This window comes from Pocillopora damicornis, chromosome 1 (assembly GCF_964200805.1).
Source record: "Pocillopora damicornis chromosome 1, jaPocDami1.2, whole genome shotgun sequence".
Classification (NCBI taxonomy): domain Eukaryota; kingdom Metazoa; phylum Cnidaria; class Anthozoa; order Scleractinia; family Pocilloporidae; genus Pocillopora; species Pocillopora damicornis.
The window spans coordinates 19,025,968-19,050,570 of record NC_142670.1 but is presented as its reverse complement, the minus strand read 5'-3'; the positions used below and the strand labels follow the sequence as shown (position 1 = coordinate 19,050,570).

The 24,603-nt window shown below is 37.8% G+C and overlaps 1 protein-coding gene across 1 annotated transcript; it reads right to left on the bottom strand.

The window, feature by feature from the left end:
• Positions 1-1,524: 1,524 nt before the first annotated feature.
• On the bottom strand, positions 1,525-23,429 carry LOC149052515 (uncharacterized). Its single transcript, XM_089181122.1, has 7 exons — positions 23,312-23,429; positions 3,865-4,191; positions 3,631-3,774; positions 2,743-2,871; positions 2,155-2,289; positions 1,831-2,088; positions 1,525-1,742 (listed from the first exon to the last, which is right to left on the bottom strand). Exons 1-7 carry the CDS (start codon positions 23,427-23,429, stop codon positions 1,525-1,527), a joined length of 1,329 nt encoding a protein of 442 aa, XP_089037248.1.
• Positions 23,430-24,603: the final 1,174 nt, after the last annotated feature.

Sequence of the window (24,603 nt, the reverse complement as noted above, 5' to 3'; positions counted from 1 at the left end):
CAGGCTATGAAATAATTTGAATACCATGTACTACAATGAACCGGAATTCTCAAAATGAGTTGAACAATTTACAACTTGACTAAAAATTAGGCTTAAACACACTACCAAATATCTAATTTAGTGATATTCTTAGACCTTTTTTATTATTATTGCTTTATCGAGTGAAATATCAATAATATAGGTATAATATCTACAAAAGTCACTTTTTAAGTCTTAATGATTATCATGCTCGTATACGAGTTATGGAAACTCCAATAAATGGACTATTTAGATTATCGATAAACTACAAAACCTCTTATAAGCGATGTCTTACCCTGTGTATTTTTTTTTATTACTTCATATCTTATAGCTGACTTGCATGACCAAACTTTTCTCTAAGTTATTTCATAAATCTGTACTCATGACAAACGTCCTAATATAACGAAAACAGATGTCACTTTACTACGTATTAGATTGCTAAAAGGAAAACGAGTTATGAAAATTCTAGATGAGCTACCTAGATAACTTGATAAACTTCCAAAACACTGATTAGTGACGATTAACAAAATGTTATACCTATTTGTCCCTTTTGAATACTTTTTTTCTTTCAACAGAGAAAGTGTTGGGGAATAAAAGGTACGAAACGACTGGTAACCTTATTACCTTATTTACCGAAAACTGATATTGTTCTACAACTGGAATTTTTTTTTCAACAGCAGGCGCTATCATTGGTTACTTTGGGGTCACATGACATCCAATAATAAAAATGTTGCCTATGTAAAGTTTCTGATCTGAGTGAACATTATTACAAAATCTTTGACATCAGAAGGTAATAATGGAATGTTTCCCGCTCGTGTTTATCGACAACCACCTTAAGAGGTGAACACGGCTCGACTGAGGATAACGTTAAACCGGCAAGACATTTCCTACGCACTTTAAAGGAGGTTATCAAAATGTTCGATTTGTTTCTGCACCGCCCCCTATAATTTCTTTATTACGCTATACAACAAAATACTAGACGACTTTGCCTACTGTAAAGCGTACTTTTTGTTTTACTCGAGACCAGTTCTAAAGAGTTTACGATTAAAAAAACTTTCAATAATAGGATAGTTAATAGATGGAACTCATTGCACAGTTCCCTTTAAATTATGAATTTTATAATTTATAAGAGGTGGGTCGCATGCTCAAGCCTGGATTGATTTATTAACTTTATAATGGTTTTTGACCACATTCTTACAAGCAAACCTTAAAAAACTTTCATCAAATGTCAGGATTTTAAGCTAAAGCGTGTTGAATATTATGATCCTAGACGGTGACATTACTAATATCTACCCTGGGGAAGAGCATTCTTATCATCTCATGTTGAAAAAGGAATAAGGGATTTGAATATATATAAAACTTCTGCAATTATCAATACAACTGCTTTTTCCTGTTAATGAGAAAATCGGCTTTTGAAAAATAACTGTAATACTCAAGAAATGTTTTGGAATCAGCCCAACAATTCTGTAATTTGCACAAGGCCATTATCATTCGAGTTCCCACCAGTCAAACCGGAACAATCTTGGCCATTACAGTACGAGCCTCCTCCGCCTCCGGCTTGTTTTTCATAGGTACCCCCACTCCTCCATGATAGCTAGCGCTAGCGAACTTGTGAGGATTCTTTCCCCACACTACCGATGCCAATTGAACCGCCTGACCATCCACACCATTATATCCACCAGACGCACCCCCTCCTCCTCCGGCAGCCAGCAACAAAACATTATCTGCAGTATAAACAAAACTCTCCAGTGCCAGCATTGTCTTCCACGGACACTCCTAGTTGAGCTGCTCTCTTTTTAGTGCTATTTCCACCTTTTACCTCCACCGAATCCCCTCCTCTTTGTCTCACCACAATATTTAACACTGTTCCATTATTCAGTCTGAACATGCCTTCTATAAACGCTCCCTTTCCACCATAATATGTTCCTGGAAGGTATCCATAATCGTATGAATGTGTTCCTCCCCGAGCTCCCCAGGCTTTGATGAGATAGCGAGTGGTCCGTGGAACAGTGAAGATCTGTATAGTGCCGAAGCGTCCCCTTCTCCCATCGGTTTTGAGATTCAAAGTACCTTTAAAAAGAAAAAAGTATTTACGCCTCAAATGTGCTATTTAGTAACGGGCTTCTGGTTATGAACATGATATCTGTGAAATTTTAGAGATTGCATTGCCAAGAAATCCAAGTCTGCAGGAACAGCAATGAGAGCCCATGGTGTTCTCGCAATCGGCATTGATTGGACAAAATGATGGTGAAGCGCTGCATTCGTCAAGATCTGTTAAAAAAGGAAAGCTTAGTTACTTCTTCTTCCTTCTATGCAAATTCTGTGGCCCTTATCTTTACGTATTTATTTTTTTCCCCAGTATTTTATCAACTTCAATTGAACAATGAGCCGAGAGAGCTACACATTTAATAAACACTTTTGAGAATAGGGTCAACACTTGGAAAATAAAGTATAAGATGTCTAGGGTTGATTATGGAAGCCCCGACTCATCGCTGACGTGCAAAGTAAACTCTTTGCAGCAAGATAGAATTTAAGAATATCAAATCGAAAGAAAGCAAAGCGAAGATTTCATCACATTTGTACCGAACTTTTGCATTTAAATGAAGAATAAATTGTTCACGCGAAGCAATTTCAGATCTTATAAAGTAATAGTTGAAGAAAGCTCAGCGAAACAACACCTTGCAACGACATTGCTTAATGATTAATGTACGTTTTTGATCCCACCTTTGCAGCTACGTCCATTTCCAGAAAACCCAGCTCTGCAAGAGCAGCGATACGATCCCAGAATGTTTTTGCAGTTAGCATTCACATCGCAAACGCTAACTGAGGCATTACATTCGTCAGAATCTGTTAATGAAAATCCAAATCGTTTAGAGCGACAATATACATTGATAAAGAAGGACAATTTTAAGCGAATTATTGTTCAGATCCACTTTTTTCAAGTCAGTCACAGTTGATCAAAAAACCCCAAGGGTGTGAGTTTCAAACAGCTTTATCGAGCAGGCTCTGCAAGAGTTTCTATGTAGATCATTCCAATAACATATTGAATCGTTGCTTGGTGTTGGAAATTAAAGCGAACAGTGCATTCACCTTACTTAGTAGGATGCGAACGAGTCAAGATTTATTAAATCCTACATTGAAAAACTTAGATTCCTATGAATATGCAATTCTTGCTGTCATCTACTGCCGTACATGATTGAGATATAAAAAAAAAATAACTAAGATAAAAGATAGGATTAATAAAAAATATCCGCCATGTTTGGAAATGCGCAGGCGCTTATTTGTGGGTGATGCGACTTTATTTCAGTTGATTTTAGTTTTCTGCTGTTAGATTAAGAGTCAGCCATCTGCTCTGGAAGGGCTGACAGAATAGCTCCTTGCAGCTTCATAACTAGTTTCCAAGGAAAAAATCTTATACGATCAAGAAAAAGTCTAAATTTTCTTTGAAATAGTAACAATCTTTTCCAAGTGTTCCCTTCGACAAATGATCAGACTTACGACCAACAACAAAAAAGAGTTGCACCTAAGAGAAAAGCTGACCATTAGCTTTTATGCGAGGCACACACTTTTTAGTGCATCTCCATTCTGTTTAACTGTCCTACTCTACCTTCGTTTTCATGTCACAATGAACCAATACAGGAGTGTCAGGTTTGATGAAAGTCAGCCAGTATTTTCCGCTGACCGCTTGTCCACATTCACTCGCCTTGATCTCCTTGCACGAGTCTGCAGACAGCTCTGGAATGGCACCGAGAATAGCTAGAAAATAAGAAAATGAGAAAATGAAGGAAAAATGCGATATCTCCCACTCTAAAACAGTTAGCTAAATCATTTTGCCTTAACGCTCACCTCTCTTCATATCTGGTCTGAAGTAATATCTCTCAGAGTTGGGTACAAAATCTTCAGGCCTGGCTTCCTTTGTGCGGTTACTCAGCTCACACTTGTCGTGTGTGAACACATAGTTAAAGCTTTGGCATCTGACGTCACGATAACACTCCCGCAAACACACATCACCGAATGCAGCTCCAGTGATTGTTTTAAAAATGTGTTTTTGAAGCATCTTACCAAAGATGGAGATGTCGCGTGTATCACGGTGGTACTGAGCAGCAACTGAGCGAGACAATACCAACATGAAGAGGAAAACTGGTAAATGAAAGAACTCTTGGATCCCCAATGTAGTTATATAATTTCACCTGAAATGAAATCATAAAGTTTTAGAGCACGGTGATACAAATATGAGTGTGTCCACGGAAAAACAGGGAATACGATAACTGCAGAGGCACTTATTGTTTGGCTGTTTTCCAAGCAGTATGAAATATCGTAGACACGCATGTCGAGCGATGTGTCATGCATACGACAAATTTAAAACTTGGTGTAAAAAAGCAAGCGTGAGATATGGCGCTAGTCGATAAGACACGGAAACTAAAACAGTCCAACTGCGCGTTCGTCTACGGTTTAATCAAAGGTTTTACTAATTTTTATCCAAAAAGAAGTCAAAGCTTTTTTAATGCAATTCCTCAGAGGCAGAAACAGTTTTTACTAGGTACAGCGAACGGTCGTAGTCCCGGTTTTATGAAGTAACAGAATCCTTTAACAGTTGACACACAGTTCGCCACCCCTGACAACGCGTATTAAAAATTTCCCAAAATGATATCTTTGGTTTAGCTCTGTCCTATCATGATGATAACTGAAGCTACTTCTCCTATGCTATGAACTTGCCTGAGTGTCTTCCTTCACTTTTCAAAATCGACAAAAAGACCTTTGGAAACAAATGAACTTCAAATGGAATTTGACTTGTATTGAAATACCACCTGCAGACTCTCTTTGAAAACATTTTGGCTGAGATTCACGCAGAATTTCTGTTTTCTTTGAAATTCGACGCAAGCAAATGGCAACGAAACTCTTAGTTTAATCTAAAAAGAAACTTTTTTAGAATTCTTTGGCTTTTCAAAATTCGTTTCCTATCATCATTTGTTTGACGCAGCTACAATATTGTTCTTGTTACGAATAAGTCAGAACTGTAAACGTAGCACAGTGATACAAATATGTGGCCGTCCACAGAAAAACACTGGAATACGGTAACTGCAGAGGCACTTATTGTTCGGCTGTTTTTCAAGCAGTATGACATATCGCAGACAAGCATGACGGGCGATATGACATGCATGCCACAAATTCAAAGCTTAGCGTAAAAAAGCAAGAGTGAGATATGGCACAAGTCGAAAAGACAAGGATACTAAAACAATCCCATTGCACGTTCGTCTAAAGCTTAATCAAAAGTTTCACTTATTTTTTTTTCCAATAAGAAGTTGTCAAAGCTTTTCGAATGCAATCCCTCAAAGGCAGAAACAGTTTTTACTAAGTACAGCGAACGGTCGTCGTCCCGATGCATGCAAAAAGAAAAAGATCTAAATATAAAGTAACAGACTCCTTTAAGACCCATTCCCTAACGTATTAGCCGCTCTTCCTGCTGGTCCAAACATTCACGCTATTCTTTTAAAATAGCACGCAGTTTGCCGCCCCTGACAACGCGTATTAAAAAATTTCCCAAAATGATATCATTGGTTTAGCTCTGTCCTATCGTGATGATAACAGAACCATAAGGTACTATGCTATAAACTTGCCTGAGTGAGTATCGCAGTCTTCCTTCACTTATCAAAATCGATAAAGAGACCTATGGAAGCAACTTGACTTTAAATTGAACTTTACTTGTATTGAAAGAGGAACTTTACGGACCCCAACATGCTTAAATGATGAAACTATGAAACACGATGCTCTTTTTGAAACTTAATTTAATGCCACCTGCAGACTTTCTTTGAAAACATTTTGGCTGAGATCCAAGCGGAATTTCCGTTTTCTTAGAAATTCGGAATGCGACGTTGTTATAGTGTAAGTAAATGGTAACGAAACTCTTCGTTTTATCTAATAAAGACATTTTTTCAGAATCCCTTGGCTTTTCAAAACTCATTTCTTATTATCGTTCGTTTGACACAGCTATAACATCGTCTTTGTTAGGAATGGGGCAGAACTGTGAACGTGTTTTTCGCTAGGTCATGACATTAAGGCTGAACGCATTTTGTTCCTTACGTCATGAACGAAAGCTAAATAATTTCCCGTCCAACCTGACCTAAAACGCATTTTATAGTATGATTGCTGCTCTTTCTCTTGACTCCTCATACTTGTTTATGCGCTATTGACCTCCTATGTTCATTTTTATATCAAAATGTGAGACCTCAGATAATTTTTCTGTCTCTAAATTTGGATTTGTTTTTTTTCACTCTGACAAGAGGCACTCCTTTACAATCACTTTTGTTGAGAGTTCTGTCTTTATCGTTTAGATTTGCTTTCTTGCTTTTCAGTGCAGTCACTGCTGAGACCTAAAAACCATGGCTGATCTTAGAAAAGAGCGAGTTTAAGAGATAAGTGAAGTTTTCATCATTACAGTCCAACATTATCAAACCAGCGGGTGCCGGTGAACTTATTACCATACTAATTAGAGTCGAATTTTGAGAGTAAAGTGATACAAATATGTGGCCATTTACAGAAAAAGAGGGAATACGATAACTGCAGAGCCACCTACTGTTTGGCTTTGCTCCAAGCAGTATGACATATCGCACACAAATGACGAACGATATGACACGCATACGATAAATTTAAAGCTTAATATGAAAAGGTGTGCATGAGATATGGCACGGATCGATTAAGACGCGAATATTATCGAACAGTTATATAGCGCGTTCGTTTATCGTTAAATAAAAAATTTTGCTTAGTTTTCCAAACAGTAGTGTCAAAGCTTCTTAAATGCAATTCCTCAATGACAGATAATGCAAACTGGAAACAGACATCTAAATAATGAAGTAACTGAATTCTTTATGACCCATTCCCTAATGTATTAGCAGCTCTTTCTTCTGATCCAAACATTCACGCTATACTTTCAGAATAGCACAGAGTTCGCCACCCCTGAAAACGCTCATGAACATTTCCCAAAATAATATTGTTAGTTTAGCTCTATGCTATCATGATGATAATAGAACCATAAGGTACTTCTCCTATGCTATGAACTTGCCTGAGTGAATACCGCGGTCTTTCTCTCCTTTTCAAGATCGAAAAACTGATCGTTGGGAGAGAGATAACTTTGAAACTTAGCCTGCGTTGAGTTTGGAACTTTATAAAGGCCAGAATGTGCGCAAGTGGTGTCACTATGAAACAGGATGCTTTATGTCAAAAGTTGTAATGCCACCAGCAGACTTTATTAAACCTAGTTTGGCCTAAAGTCTAAACGTGATATCGTCGTTATAATGTAAATAAACGGCAGCGAAACTCTACGTTATATGTTTTGAGAAAATATCTCGGAAAAAGTCGGACTTTCCAAACTCCTTTCTTTTCATCTTTCGTTATAATACAGCTATGTAAGTTTTCTTTTTGATCGTAAAGGAGCGTAAATTTAAGTCCCCAGGTCACTATTTAGAGACCGAGAGTAGGTAAGATCCTTGTGGCATGATCAACAGAAAAATGTGAATTCAGTTCGGCTCGACCTGATTCAGCCAAAAGGTCCTATAAGCATTTTACTACACGAATGCAATTCTGTATCTTTGTTCCTTATAATTGCATTTTGCCCAAACCGACGAAGATCATAGTCCGAAGTGTAAGAAGTTACTCGAGTGATTATGGATTGGTAATTTTTATGAACTAGTCTATGCGCTATTTCCATATCAATATGTGACACAGATAACGCAATCTTAAAACTCGGATTCCATTTTCACTTTGACAAAAGGCATGCGCGGTTTTTTGGCAATCACATCTGTTGAGAGTTTTGTCGTAAATCGTTTGTTTTTTTTTCTTTCTTACTCTTTAATGCAATCACTGATGGAACCTAGAAATCATGGCTCGTGTCAAAACGAAGCGTGCTCAAGAGTAAAGTCAAGTGTAAGCCAGTGTATTGTCCAACATTATCAAACTAGCGGGTACAAAAGTTCTCTTAAAAGCGTATGAATAATTTAACAAGAGGAGATTCTGACATCAACGAAGCATGTTTTGAAAGAAGAATAGGGCACGAGAGCTTCACTTTTGATGATAGAGCCGTGAGTTAAGTCAGGCTTAAAGTCTGTAGCTCAGTAATACATTGCTAAACTGGCTTCTTTAGTATATCCTTTGAAATAATTTGACTTCGCTTCCTGAAGAAAGCCTCTGTGGTCAGCCGCATAACAAAGGACACACTCATTTAAAATCATCCAAAGTGAAGCTATAAGCTCCCCTTCACGTAGTCTTCTTGTGATACATACTAAATAAGATTAATTTTTTCGAAAGAACTTTGGTACTCACTCAAGAGTGTTCCTCATAACTGGGAACTTCTGGTCAGAAACATATCTAAGCCTAGTCACCTGGTGATGTTTTGAGGCACGACCAGCCGTTTTTTTTTTCGCACATGATATGGGAGGTTGACTGTCATGCAAATTAAAAATGGGGTAAGTTTCTAGAGAAACTGTTGTGCTGCGTCGGTACGAGATGTAACAGGGTAATTTAATGTAATCAACTAAGTTGATAACATAAATTGGCTCCCGTCAAGGGTTTAAAGGCTCTAAAGGCTGACGTTTCAAGCGTTAGCCCTTCGTCCAAAGCTTCGTTAGCAATTCGTCAGAGCCATTCCAATCGCTCTGACGAAGGGCTAACGCTCGAAACGTCAGCCTCTACAGTCTTTAAACTCCTTACGGTAAACAATTTACGTTATCAACTCAGTTTATTACACTAAATTAACCTGTCATGCAAATTATTGACGTCGGGTCTCTCCGCCAAAATTAGGTTTCAAAAGAAACATAACAGGTATTGTCCTCGGTGCATTTTAAATATTAACTTTTTGATTAACACTAGAAAATCCTCCATGTGGGACTTGGCGGATCAAAGTTTTGCAGAAAGTGGAAAAAGTTATCAATTTGTATGGAATTAAAATCGTTTTTTCCTCGATGGGGTCACTTTGGATCGCAACGTTTCGATCGATCGCATCTGAGCGCGTGCTTCCAACGATCAAAGAACACAGCTGCAGGCGTATCCAGTCGACCTTATCACCTGAATGCAAGTTCGATTCAAATCGTATTCAACTGTGCTCATCACGATTAATAACTACAACCTACTTACAGCAGCAATAATTTGATACGTCTAAACACGCGCATAGTAGTTCACAATAATTTTCCGACTAGCTCTTTTCTCCTAAACTGACGGTTCAATGGCTGATAGCTATTAACAATGTTTTTGTTATCAACCACCTGCTGAAATGAGACACACTGCTTAGCTTTCTCTTCGTGTATCCGTTCTATAATAAAGCACACTGTTTCAACCAGTCAGAGCACATGTTTTATCCAAACTCACTCGCTTTGTAGAAAGCGGACGTTGGGACTTTACGTTTGTTCTCAATCACGCGAGGCGGCGTTTAACGAATCAAGGGGTGTGATTTTTTCGCGTGTTAAGTTTTTTCTGGGCTTATGCATTTACGCTACGGTAAACAGGTAGCATTTGTATGGTAAATAGAGTGTTTCAATCGAGCAAATGACGATAGTCTTCTACATGATTCAACGGCGTGGTAGGCTTCGGATGCTAATACCAGGTTACACATGCTCTCATTACCTTTGCATCGCACAGTGAGCCTCTAATTGAATATATCTTTCGCCAGTTTTAAGCAATGTAAAGGAAAAAATGGTGACATCTCTTTACTTCAGATACGAAAGCTACAGTCCCCCCACCATCCACCCCACCGTGACAATTTGCCAGAATCTACCAGAATCACCCCCACGGGGAGGATTTGTCTTATCATCAGTTTTGTCGATGGTTTGAATCTACCGCTCGTATGATAATCGGAAATTTTGAAAAATCCCACGTGTATTTTAAAGCTGTCTCCGCCATTGTTCCAAAGTAGCCATATACGGCCATTGTTAATCGTTAAACAAAGCCTGCTTAACTTTAAGCTGATCCGCTTTTCTTGATACACTTTTAGCAATAGGTCTTTTTTCTAATTTACATAGCCTTATCTAAATACAAAGACGGCTCTCAACCCTCCCCTCAATCAAATTCTGCCTGGAAAGTCACGGAAATATAGTGTTCCAAGAGTGTTTACCTACTCCTACCTAAACTTATCGATCAACCTGATCAATGGCAAAAAAAAATTGATCAAAAAATATTTTCAACGACCGATGACGGCAAAGCTGAATCAGTGGTTTATTATGTTTTGTGGTCGTAATCAGGAGCTCCTGTCGTAGTCTAGTATCACCTGAATATACTTCAATTTTCTCTCGATATCCTTTAGAAGCCAGCCGTTGAAGAAGGGGGGGGATTCTGGGGAGATCACATGGATGTCAATGAGAACAGAGGGGGTCAATTGTCTCCAACAAAGTGTAGAGAGGAGACTGTAAGAAATTGACTGCCAATGAAGGTCTGGGGGGGGGGGGTCGTAAGAATATCACAGAGCCTTAGAGGGGAGATCACTTTATCGTGACACAACCAAAATAATCAAAATAATAGAAAAAAATTAACCGTTAGTCGTAAAATGATGAAAATTTTACCATTAATTAGCCGTAAAAGCCATCACCTCACTGAGATTAGGCCTGTCTTGATTGGAATCCTAAAATGCTGGAAAGTTGCTAATTTGAATAGTTACTAAAAAAAGAAAGTTGCTACCTAAATTTCTCGATATTGTCATACAAACATTAATTTGTATTTAAAAAGCTTTATTTTTCGTTCTTTAAAATAAGTGCTAACATCAGTCACAACAAATAGCTCGAGACTAATGTCAGCTTTTTATGGGCGAAATTTGAGGGTACTCTTATGTCTAACGAACAAAACACATGGTTCATTAGACATCATTTTAGCCAATGATCAAATGCAATATTAGATAAGAATGGAAATCGGTCGACGAACTGTTGTCAACTGACAAGTCATGTCCTTTTGATGAACATTCAAGAATTTTGCATAAATTGAAGTTTTCTATGAAATCGTTTACTTTTTCGTACTTAACATGTGATTTAACTGATTCTCTTTTCATGAGAGGAAACTCATTCAAAACTTGCTGTCCACAAACTAGTGAACTTTGATTTCCAGTATCACTATGTCAGTTTTGACGTGCACGTACAAGTTAAAATAAGTACCCACACAAGTACCAGTTAACCTCTTGCGGATATCAATTATTGTACTTTTAAAGTACTAGCTCTCCTGCTGGTTGGCAAATTGCTAGAGTTGTAAGACGTTCGAAAAAAAATGGAGTTAGCAATAGCGCACAATATTCCATATATAACAAATATAGAAGCCCTGACTGTGCTCTGTTCTGTTGTAAGGCACGAAAAAAGCAAGAAAGAACTGCGTGGAGAAACACAAGACATGGTCGTACCTCTTGATTTTTATGCGTGTTTTTATACCCAGTAAAGGATGCGTAGAGCAATATTAAGGAAAAATAATTGAACGTGACTTTAGCGGGCCCCCGTAAAAAAAAAAAATATTACAAAAAAATGGCCCAATCCTTTAGGTTTATTCTTAGCAGTGGGATGCATGGGTCACTCCCTTATACCTCACACTCGCACTGTTATGCTCCGCTGATGTTTATCATGATCGTGACTTAATTACTAAATGGAGGTTACTCTTCCTTGTTTCCAAAAATAGGAGAAGAATTGGGCGATTACAAAAACATATACAGCAAAGGAGATGATAAATTGTTAGTCTGAAAACTTCTTATGTTAAAAGTTTTTCTCAAAGAGCTAACAAAGAGTTAACTCTCCTGGGTAACGCAGTTTTTAGCGAGAGTGTATTAGCGCATTCTTTTCTCTCGTTCGGACGACAAAGAGCCTGAAGCATCCTTACGACTAAGGGACCAATTAGATTTTCTTGGATCCGTTTTCATAGATCAAAACATTTAAAAAGATTCGGTTTTATTCAAACCATATGGTTGTTAATAACTACTTGCGAATTAACTTTTCGAAGCGTACAGGGCATGAGCCAGGCTTCTACGAAACATTAATTTACTGAATGAAGTTTGTGATCGTGCCTGTCATTCAAAATACCGTCAGAAGGTAAAGCCAACTGTAATAGGCTTTACTAAGTCGAGCAAAACGAATTAAAGAAGGAAAAGAGGAATATTTTATGGGATTATTCGACCTGAAGATCACCCTACTTGCTGAAGACATCTACAATATCAATTTTTCATAGCATATTCGCTAATGGTCATATTATATATTTGATTATGGAAACCCTCTTCTAAAAAATCCACATGCTGGCAAATAGCTACTGCATGAAACTAGTTTGTGTTCAAAATAAAGCAGGCGATTTTTAGCAATGTTCCTTATTGTTTCGCCTCTTTCCTCGTTACAGTCCAACATTATCAGACCAGCGGATGCCGGTGAAGCTTATTAGCATCCTAATTAGAGTTCAAATTTTGAGAGCACAGTGATACAAATATGTGGCCGTCTACAGAAAAACAGAGAATACGATAATTGTAGAGCCACTTATTGTTTGGCTTTTTTTTCAAGCAGTATCACATATCGCACACAAGTGTCAAAGCTTCGTAAATGCAATTCCTCAATGGCAAAAACAGTTTTTACTTAGTGCAAACGTCGTCCCAATGCATGCAAACTAGAAACAGACATCTAAAGAAAGATGTTTTTCGTCTTGTCTTTCTTTATTTCTTTACCGAGCTTAAAACTTACCATCTCTCTTATTTCTATCTAAAAACATTACGCTATCGACATACTGATCCTAGCAGTATACAGGACGCGTGTCATATGAACTTCGTAATGGACCTCGCTCACCGTGGAGTCTCTGTGGCTCGGTGGTAGAGCATCGGAGCGCGAAATCCGAAGGTCTGAGGTTCGATTCTTCATCGGGACTCAGAATTTTTTCTTTGTCCCACGCTCGTGACAAGACGAAGAACATCTTTCTGTATTTCTTTACCAAGTTCAAAACTTGCCATCTCTCTTATTGCTATCTACAGACACCTAAATAATAAATTAACTGAATTCTTTAAGCCTCATTCCCTAACGTATTAGCAGCTCTTTCTTCTGATCCAAACATTCACGCTATTCTTTTAAAATAGCGCACAGTTCGCCGCCCCTGACAACGCTTATGAAAATTTCCCAAAAAGATATCCACTTTGGTTTAGCTCTATCCTATCATGATGATACCAGAACCATGAGGTACTTCTCCTATGCTATGAACTTGGCTGAGTGAGTATCGCGTCTTCCTTTCCTTTTCAAGATCGAAAAACTGATCGTTGGGACAGAAATAACTTTGAAACTAAGCCTGCGTTGAAATTGGAACTTTATACAGGTCAGAACGTGCGCAAGTGGTGTCACTATGTAAAAGAATGCTTTATCTCAAAAGTTTTAATGCGATCAGCAGACTTTCTAAGACCTATTTTGGCCGAAAGTCAAAACATGATATCGTCGTTATGATGTAAATAAACGGCAGCGAAACTCTTAGTTTTATATTCCGAGGAAATATCTCGGAAAAAGTCGGACTTTCAAAACTCGTTTCTTTTCATCTTTCACTATAATACAGCTATGAAAATTTTCTTTTCGACCGTAAAGGAAGGCAAAATTTTTTACCCAGGTCATGACGTGGAGACATGGCATGATAAACAGCCAAATACTTTCCCGTTCAGCTCGACCTGATTCAGCCAAAAGTTAAGTCCGACAAATATTTAACTACATGAATGCAGTTCTTTCTCTTTATTCATTACAACTGCATTAAATTTTGCAACTTTCAGACCTGCATAAACCGATGAAGATCATAGTCCGATGTGTTAATAATTACGCGAGTAATCAATCAATTGGTAATTTTTATTGACGAGTCAATATTTATTTCCATATCAAAATGTGAGGCAGAGTGCACTCTGAATACTTGATTCGATTTTCACTTTGACAATAGGCACGCGCGGTTTTTTTCAATCACATTTCTGGAGAGTTTTGCCGTTAACCTTTTGTTTTTTTTCCTTTTCTTGCTCTCAGTGCAATCACTGATGGAACATAAACACCATGGCTTGTGACAAAACGCAGCGTGCTCAAGAATAAAGTCAAGTGTGGGCTAGTGTATAGTCCAACTTTATCAAACTAGCGGATGCAAAACTTCTCTCAAAAGCGTATGAATAATTTAACAAAAGGAGGTTCTGAAATCAGCGAATCATGCTTTGAAAGAAAAATTGGACACGAGAGCTTCACTTTTTCATGACAGAGCTGTGAGTTAAATCAGGCTTATTGTCTGTAGCTCGGTAATACATTGCTCAACTGGCTTCTTGAAGTATATCCCTCGAAATAATTTGACTTGGCTTCCTGAAAAAAGCCTGTGTGGTCAGCTGCATAACAAAGAGCAAACTAATTTAAAACCATCCAAGATGAAGCCATAAGCTCCACTTCTCGTATTATGCTTGTGATACATATTCAATAAAATGATTTTTTCGAAAGGAATTTGGTACTCACTCAAGAGTGTTCCTCATAACTGGCAACTTCTGGTCGTCATCATTTTTTCCGTTGTGTGAGTCGAGTTTCTGTAAGTTGAATCAAACGCAATCTCCTAGCTAATTTTCAGTGACGATAAACAAGTCCAAAATATCCGTACAACTGCAACAGAACCGCAAGGCTTGCGAGAATTCTCTTCTCAGAAAGATATCTAAGCCCAGTCACCTGGTTATGTTTTGAGGCACGTCCAGCCGTTTACTTCTGGCATATGATGTGTGAAGTTGACTATCATGCAAATTAACAATGGAGTAAGTCTCTAGAGAAACTGTTGTGCTGCGTCGGTAGGAGATGCAACAGGGTAATTTAGTGTAATCCATGTAACAGGGTTATTTAGTGTAATCCATTCGTCAGAGCGATTTCAATCACTCTGACGAATTGCTAACGAAGCTTTAACGAAGGGCTAACGCTCGAAACGTCAGCCTTTCAGGCCTTTAAACTCCTTACGGTGGGCAATTTACGTTATCAACTCACTTGATCACACTACATTACCCTGTCATGCAAATTACTGATGTCGGGTCTCTCCGCCAAAATTAAGTTACAATGGGAATTTTTTAAGAAGTAAAAGAAACATAACAGGTATTGTCCGCAATGCATATTAAATATTTACTTTTTGATTAACACCAGAGAATCCTCTACGTGAGACTTAACGGATCAAATTTTTTTGGAAAGTGGAAAAATTCATGAATCGTTTTGAATTAAAATTGTTTTTTCCACGATGGAGTCATATTGGATCGCGACGTTTCGATCGATCGCAGCTGACCGCATGGTTCCAACGACCAAAGAACAAAGCTGCAGGCGTATCCAGTCGACCTTATCACCTGAAAAGGGTTGCAGCACGCACGTTCGATTCACTTCGTATACAACTGTGTTCATCACGATAAATAACTATAACCTATTTACAACTGTAATATATTGATACGTTTAAATTCGCGCATAATAGTTCACAATAATTCTCCGATTAGCTATTTCCTCCTAAACTGACGGTTAAAGAGCTGATAGCTATTAACATTGTTTTTGTCATCAAACACCTGCTTCCGACCACCCCTATGGTTTTTCAAGGTGTGTTCGGAATATTCTAAATTCTAAATCGTGAAAAATATCGATGAAGTTCGAAAAACTTGTCAGAAAGAAAATCGTAAAACTACGCCATCTATGTTTATTTCTTGTCGATGTTTAAATGTAAACGTAGGGAGTGTTCTTTATTGAAGACAAGTAGCTCGTTGTTTTTGCGTTTTTTCTGAGACATACGATTCAAAATTTGAATTTTGGAATGAAATCAGACACACTGCTGAGCTATCTTTTCGTGTATCCGCACTATGATAAAGTACCCTGTTTCAACCAGTCAGAGCACATGTTTTATCGAAACGTTTAGCAATAGAGGCCTTTTTTCTGTATTTACATAACATCATATGAATACAAAGACGCCTTACAAACCCGTGATGCAGTTCACATAAATTTTGACGAGTCTCCCACCCTTCCCCCGATTAAATTCTGCCTAAAAGGTCAAGGAAATACAACGTTCCAACAGTGTTTACATACTCTTACCTAAACACATCAGTCGAACTGATGAACGGCAAAAAAAAAAAGAATGATGAAAAAAATGTTTTCAACGACCGATAACGGCCAATCTGAGTCCGTGGTTCATTACGTCTTCTGGTCGTAATCAGGAGCTGGGGTCAGTCGTCTCCAACAAAGCGTATCGAGGGGACTATAAAAGATTGACTGCCAATAAAGAGTGGGGAAGGGTGGTGATAAGAATATCACAGAGCCTTAGTGGGGAGATCAGTTTATCGTGACACAATCAAAAAAATCAAAATGACAGAAAGAAATTAACCGTTTGCCGTAAAATGATGAAAATTTTAACCATTAATTAGCCGTTAAAGCCATCACCCCATTGAGACTAGGCCTGTCCCCATTGGGCTCCTAAAATGCTAGAAAGTTGCTAATTTGAATAGTCGCTAAAAATTGCGAAAAATACAAAACGTTGCTACCCAAATTTCTTGATATTGTTATATAAATATTAATTTGAATTTAAAAAGCTTTATTTTTCGTTCTTTACAAGAATTACTAGCATCAGTCACAAAAAATTGCTTTAAACTTAGCTTTAGAGAGTTGCTTGCAAATATGGGCGAAATTTCAGGATACTCTTATGTCTAAAGATCAAATGAAATATTTGATAAGAATGGAAATACGCCAATGAAACGTTGTCAAGGGACACGTCATGTCTTAAAAAGCCTTTTGATAAATATTCAAGAAATTCCCATAAATTGAAGTTTTCTATGAAATCGTGGACTTTTTCTTACTCAACATTTGATTTAACTGATTCTCTTTTCATGCGCTATTTCACAAAGAGGAAACTCATTCGAAACCTGCTGTTCACAAAACTAATTAAGTTTGATTTCCAATATCTGTATGTCAGTCTAGACGTACAAGTAAAGTATCAGTTAACCTCTTTGGATATCAGTTATTGCTCTTTTCAAGAACTAGTTCTCCTGCTGGTTGGTAAATTGCTGGAGTTGTAAGTCGTTCGATAAAAATAGAGCTAGGAATAGCGTACAATATTCCATATGTAACAAATAGAGAAGCATTGACTGTGCTCTGTTCTGTTGTAAAGCACGCAAAAAGCGGCTAGAGCAAAAAAGAACTCTAGCCGTAGTCTCGTGTTCCTTCCCACCTCTTGATTTTCATGCGTGTTTTTATGCGCAGTACAGGATGCGCAGAGCAATACTTAGGAATAACATTTAAACGTGATTTTAGCGGGCCCCCGTAAAGAAAATAAGCATCAAGAAAAAATGGCCTAATCGTTTAGGTTCATTGTTAGCAGTGCGATGCATGGATCACTCCCTTATACTTCACACTCGCACTGTTATACTCCGCTGATGTTTTTTGATGATCATGACTTAACAACTAAATGGAGGTTATTCTTCCTTGTTTCCAAAAAGAGAAGAAGAATTCAGCGATTAAAAAAAACATCTACTGCAAAGGAAATGGTAAATTGTTAGTCTAATATCTTCTTATATTAAAAGCGTTCTCAAAGAGCTAACAAAGAATGTACTCTGCTGGTTAACGCAGGTTTGAGCGAGAGTGTATCAGCGCATTCTTTTTTCTCATTGAATTCCGGACGAAAAAGAGAAAAACAAACAAAGCGCCCGCCTGGAACATTCTTATGGCTGAGCGAACAATTAGATAAATATTCCTACTTGAACCCGTTTTGATGGATTCAAACACTCAAAAAGGTCCGGTTTTATTTAAACAATTCAATTGTTGATATCTGCATGCAAATTAACATGTCCAAGCGTGCAAGGCATGAGCCAGGCTTTCACGCAACATTATAAAAATAATCGAAATATTTATCCAGGATAACCCTACAATGCAAAAGTACTGTTATTGACGGGGCCCTACTGATTAAGAATTAAAAACTAAAAAATAACAAATTATCCAAGTATATATAAGATAGTACCTATAATACAAATGACACAGTTAAAAACTACTGAAACTACAATAGAAATCACAAGAAATAATCGCCCGTGGCTTCCCGAATAAAACTCTAGAATTAATATTCCTCAAACTTAAAGGTAACGAATTAAAAAAATCGAGGCACCCCAGAAAATAAAACTACAGCGCGCAAAATCCAGTTTGACCCTGGGTAGCTTTGTTGATTTCCCACTGTTTCTAGTGTTGAATTTATTGAATAAAGTTTGCGATCGTGCCTGTAATTCAAAATACCGTCCGAAGGTAAAGCCAACTGTAATAGGCTTTACTAAGTCGAGAAACACGAGTTAAAGGAGGAAAAGCGGAATATTTTATGAGATTATTCGATCTGAAGATCAGCTTCCTTACTGGAGACATCTAGAATATCGATATTTCAAAGCATACTTGATAATAGTCATATTTGGTTATTTAACCCTCTTCTAAAAAATCCACATGCTGGCAAATAGCTACTGCATGAAACTAGTTTGTGTTCAAATAAAAAGAAAAAAAGAAGACACAAGCAGGCGATTTCTAGCCATATTCCTTATTGCTTTGCCTCTTTTCTCGGAGAGCCTCTCAAATTTACCCCCGATGGACTTAAAAAGTACCCGGATGTGTCGACGCATTCTGCACGATGGGTTAAATCACTAGCAGTCCTCCAGAGCCACATCTAAAATCAAAGTTGATATGTGTTCATTATAGTTTCACGTTTTACCTGTTGGTGTAAGTTTTGCTCTTACTTGACAACCATTTGGTGGTGGTACTTCACGCAGACACAGTCACCAACAACAAATGGTTGTCAAGTAATCTGAGAGTAGAAACAGAGGAACTACTTGTCGTAGCTCAAGACCAGGCAATAAATACCAGACACTATCAGAAAGTAATATGTGGCCAGCAAGTGAAGAGCAAATGCAGAATGTGTTGGTAATATGAAGAGACAAAGGACTATATTGTATCTGGATGTAAGATATTAGCTAAAACAGAGTACATCTCAAGGCACGATAATGCTGCAGCATATCTCCCATCGAAGCATTTTTAAAGATCCTGATATCGAGATTGCAGGCAAATAGTACCAGCTTAAGCCAGAGACTGTGATGCACAATCGAAAGACAACAACATCACCATCATATGGGACATGCCAGTCAATACTGACTGAATTCTAACAATAATGATGATAAGAAAACAAAATATAATGATAATAAGAAAAGAACGAATAATGATAATAAGAAAAGAAAGATATTGTGTAAATAGGGGAAAAGGCGAACTTAAACTAGTTGTTTGATGAGACTTTTTTACAGCTCGAAACGACCGAGCTGGGTACAAAACCACCGAAGGTAAGAAACGACTAGTAACCTTACAATCAAAACTTCTCTCAGAAGCGTATAAATAATTTAACAAAAGGAGGTTCTGACATCAGCGAATCATGTTTTGAAAGAAAAATTGGGTACGAGAGCTTCACTTTTTTTATGACAGAGCCGTGAGTTAAATCAGGCTTGAAGTCTGTAGCTCAGTAATACCTTGCTAAACTGACTTCTTTAAGTATATATATATCCCATGAAATAATTTGACTTGGCTTCCTGAAGATAGCCTGTGTGGTCAGCTGCATAACTAAGGAGAAAATAATTTAAAACCATCCAAGATGAAGACATAGGCTCGACTTCTCGTAGTGTGCTTGTGGTACATATCAAATATAATTAATCTTTTAGAAAGAACTCTGGTACTCACGCAAGAGTGTTCCTCATAACTGGCAACTTCCGGTCATTATCATTTTTTCCTTTGTGTGAGTCGAGTTTCTGTCAGCTGAATCAAACGCAAACTTCTAGCTAATTTTTAGTAGCGAAAAAGCTACTAAAAAAAGAAAAGAAAAGTCCAAAATATCCTTATAACTGGAATAAAACTACAAGGCTTGTGAGAACTCTCTTCTCAGAAAGATATCTAAGCCCAGTCACCTAGTGTTGTTTTTAGGCACGACCAGCCGTCTACCTCTGGTATATGATGTGGGAAGCTGACTGTCATGCAAATTAATAGTGGGGGTAAGTTTCTAAAGAAACTGTGGTGCTGCGTCGGTGGGAGAGTATAACAGGGTAATTTAGTTTATCAACTGAATTGATAACGTAAATTGGCCACCGTAAAGAGTTTAAAGGCTTTAAAGGCTGACGTTTCGAGCGTTAGCCCTTCGTCAAGAGCTTTGTTAACCCTTCGTCAGAGCGATTCCAATCGCTCCAGTGTACAATTAACCTTATCAACTCAGTTGATTACACTACTGAAATGACCCTGTCATGCAAATTATTGACGTCGGTTCTTTGCGCCAAAATTAAGTCACAGTAAGAATTTTTAGTATAGTTAAAGAAAAACAACACGTATTGTCTTCAATGCATATTAAATATTTACTTTTTGATTAACACTAGAGAATCCGCTCTGTAAGACTAAGTGGATCAAATTTTTTGCAGAAAATAGAAAAAGTTATGAATTTTTATAGAATTCAAAACGTTTTTTCTACGATGGTGTCACTTTGGATCGCGACGTGTCGATCGATCGCATCTGACCGCATGGTTCCAACGATCAAAGAACACAGCTGCAGGCGTATCCAGTCGACCTTATCACCTGAAGAAGGCTTGCAGCATACACGTTCGATTCACATCGTATACGTGTTCATCTCGAATAATATCTGCAACCTATTCACAACAATAATAATTTGTTTCGTTTAATTAAACACGCGCATAATACTGAGTTCACAACAATTTTCCGATTAGCTGTTTCCTCCGCAATTGACGGTTCAATAGCTGATAGCTAATAACAATGTTTTTGATATAAGACACCTGTTTCAAGCTACCCTTAGGGTTTTTCAAGATGTGTTTGGGAAATATTCTAGACCAAAGGAAAGCAAATAAAATGTGACAATTATTGATGAAGTTCGAATATCTTGCTTGAAGGGAAATCTAAAAACTTCACCAGCAATGTCAGTTCATTTCTTTTAGTTGTTTCAATCCAAATGTGGCGAGTTTTTTTATTGCAGACAGGTAGCTCGTTGTTTTTTCTTTTCTTCTGAGACATACGATTCAAAATTTGAATTTTGGATAAACCCGGAGAAATATTGGAACTGAAATCAGACACACTGGTGAGCTTTCTCTCCGTGTATCAGTACTATTATAAAGTACACTGTTTCAACTAGTCAGAGCACATGTTTCATCGAAACTTCTAGCAGTAGAGGTCTTTTTCCGTATTTAGGGACGGACCATTGATTTTCTGGAAAGGGCTATGAAAATTTTTTTTTCTGGAAACATTTTTATAAACATATACGTCTCCGCAAAAATTTTTTTTCCACAATCATCTTTCTACAAACAATTTTTTCCCATTTTTTTTGGTGTTCTTTTTATTTGTGCTTAATATTACCATTGCCTTATTAAACTATGAAATAAGTATTAAGTAACAATGATAAATATAGCCAAGATTGAAGAATATTATTTGTTTCATATAGTTTCGAGAAATTTACCTGATATATTAAGTTTTGTAGAAGGACAAATGTTGAGAAGTAACGTTAACATTTAATTGCCACAATAAATTCCCAATTTTTTCAAGAAATATTCAACTTCTTTCAGATTTTTCATTTGTATAATACAGTGACCACTTTTTTAGTGCCCAAATGTTGTTAATTTTTATACTAATGCTCCAGTTTGTTACTTTATTTTTTAATTTCAGTTTTGGTAAAAAGTCTTTTAATATCTTACCTGAAAAATTTGTTTTACCTTATCACGTTTGTAAACAAGTAATGTTGTCTTTTCAGACCCTGCAAACAATTTTTTCAATATTTCTCATACCCCTCCTACAGAAAAATAATGGTCCGTCCCTTACATAGCCTTATCTTAATACAAAGACGGCTAACAAACCCGTGACGCAATTTGCATGAATTTTGACGAGTTTCCCACCCCTCTCCCCATCAAATTGTACCTAAAAAGTCTAGGAAATAAAATGTCCCAACAGTGTTTATATACTCCACCTAAACAAACCAATCAACTTGATTAACGGAAAATAAAAATATAAAAAAATGTTTTCAACTACCGATAATGGCCACGCAGAGTCGGTGGTTCATTACGTCTTCTGGTCGTAATCCAGTATTACCTGAATATACTTAAATTTAATTCGCTCTCTACTCTTCAGGGGCCAGTCGTCGGAGGGGTAGGGATGTTGTTGGATTTTCGGGGGGCAGGGAATATCATGGATTTAGAGGGGAACAGAGGGGTCAGTCGTCTCCAACAAAGTGTAAAGAGCTAACTATAGAACATTGACGGCCAATAAAGAGCGGGGGAGGGGGTGAGAAGTCATAAGAATATCACAGAGCCTTAGTGGGGAGAGCGATTACACAACCAAAATAATTAAAATAATCAAAATGACAGAGAGAAATTAACCATTGGCTGTAAAATGATACAAATTCTAACCGTTAATTGCCCGTAAGAGCGATCACCCCATTGAGACTAGGCTTGTCCCTATTGAGATCCTAAACTGCTGGAAAGTTTCTAATCTGAATAGTTTCTAAAAATTGCATAAAGATACAAAAAGTTGCCTCCTGAATTTCTTGATATTGTAATAGGAACATTAATTTGAAGATAAAAAGCTTTATTTTCGTTCTTTACAAGAATTGCCCTCCAACATCAGTCACAAAAAAAGAGCTTGAAACTTAGCTTTAGAGAGTTGCAAGAAAATATGGGCGAAATTTAAGGATACTCTTGTGTCTAACGAACGATTTGTTTCTGCATTGCCTCCTCTAATTTACTTATTATGCTATACAACAAATTACTAGACGAGTGTGCCTACTGTGAAGCGTTCTTTTTGTTTTACTCGGGACCAGTTCTGAATAGTTTAATATCTAAAAGACTTTCTCTAATAGGATAGTTAATAGATGGAAATCATTGGAGAGTTCCCTTCGAATTTTTAACTTTATAATGGTTTTTGACCACACTCCTATGAGTAAACTTTTAACGAGTTTTAAGAAATCTCACAATTTTAAGCTTAAGTGTGTTGAATAATATAATCTCAGACGATGCCATTTTTAATACGTAGCCAGAGGAACAGGATTCTTATCGTCTCCCTTGGAGAAAAAGGAACAAGGGATTTGAATGCATATAGAACTTCTTCAGTTACCACCACAACTACTTTTTCTAATAATACAGAAAATCCATTTTTGAAAAAATTACTGTAATACTCAAGAAACGTTTTGGAATCAGCCGAACAATTCAATTAAATGGAAAAAGGGCCATCATCATTTGCGTTTCCACCGGAACAATCTTCGCCATTACAGTACGAGCATCCTTCACCGCCGGCTTGTTTCTAACGGGTACTACTACCTCCCCCAGAGTAGCCACCACCTCTACCTGGTGCACCATTATCCCCTGATCCGCCTCCCCCACAACCAAACACACCAACTGCTCTTGGTGCAGGGCCCCCGTTATTACCTCTATTCATGCCTCCGGCTTGAACTCCGATCCACGCTTGCGCACGTGATCCACCTCTTACCCCATGGGAGGAGCCTTGCCGGGTACAACCGTGATCAAACCAACCCGCTCCCGCTCCTCCATGGTAGTGACCACCCTCACTGTTTTATTCGCCATGCTGCCCATTTGTGCCTCCTTTTCGAACTTGTGACGATTCTTTCCTCACACTATTGGTGCCACTTGATCCCGCCTGACCATCCACACCATTATACCCACTCGATGCACCTCCTCCTCCTCCAGCAGCCAGCAACAGAACATTATCTGCAGTATACACAGAACTTCTTCCCCCTCTTCCAGTGCCAGCATTGTCCTCCACAGATTTTCCAAGTTGAGCTGCAGTCTGCTTCGTGCTTTGTCCTCCTCTAACCTCCACTGAATCCCCTCCTCTTCGTTTCACTACAATATTTAACACTGTCCCCTTATTCAGTCTAAACTTCCCTTCTTTAAACGCTCCCTTTCCACCATAATATGTTCCTGGATAGTCTCCATAATCGTATGAAAGTGTTTCTCCCTGAGCACCCCAGGCTTTGATGAGATAGTGGGTGGTCCATGGAATTGTAAACGTCTGTACAGTGCCAAAGCGTCATTTTTCCCACTGACCGTAAAATGAACCTCTGTATAAAAAATGGTTAAAAGAATTAGATTGTGCAATTAATGCAATATCTGTCGAATATAAGCAAATATATCATGCATGAAAAATGTAAATTGACATTAGCTTGTTACAAACAACAAGATGGTCGGTCAATAAGTCCTTCTTTGCCTCTGCCTGTTTGTCCGCGAGGGGGACAAATATGCACTCCTTTAGAAATCTAAAAATCCTTACAACTACAACGTATTTCATCACCGAGAAATCCAGGTTACATTTTAACGCTTGAAAAATTTATGGAAAATGGACACACTTGTATAAAAACGAAGAATTTTTTTTTCTTTTTGTTTTTGTTTTTGTTTTCAATATTTGTAACTAACGCCTTTCACTCCTTTAGGTGGCCATATGTTAAACTACTTGAACACCCTGACCGCTAGAAATGTCGACCCCCATTAGAAAGACAGGGGTAATCTGCAAAGACCCAGGAGACTCGAGTGCGATCAGCCAAAATTCCTCAAACCACGAACCTTTGTCTGTTTCAGAGGCCTTTTTTGCCTTT

What these genes read in the sequence shown, in the direction of transcription:
- LOC149052515 (XM_089181122.1), bottom strand. Translation starts at nt 23,429, where the DNA reads ATGAATAGAGGTAATAACGGGGGCCCTGCACCAAGAGCAGTTGGTGTG. An exon ending in GGTTCATTGTGACATGAAAA is followed by an intron (nt 2,872 to 3,630) that starts CGAAGGTAGAGT and finishes TTGGATTTTCAT; the next exon opens with TAACAGATTCTGACGAATGT. An exon ending in AAATGGACGTAGCTGCAAAG is followed by an intron (nt 2,290 to 2,742) that starts GTGGGATCAAAA and finishes CTTTTTTAACAG; the next exon opens with ATCTTGACGAATGCAGCGCT.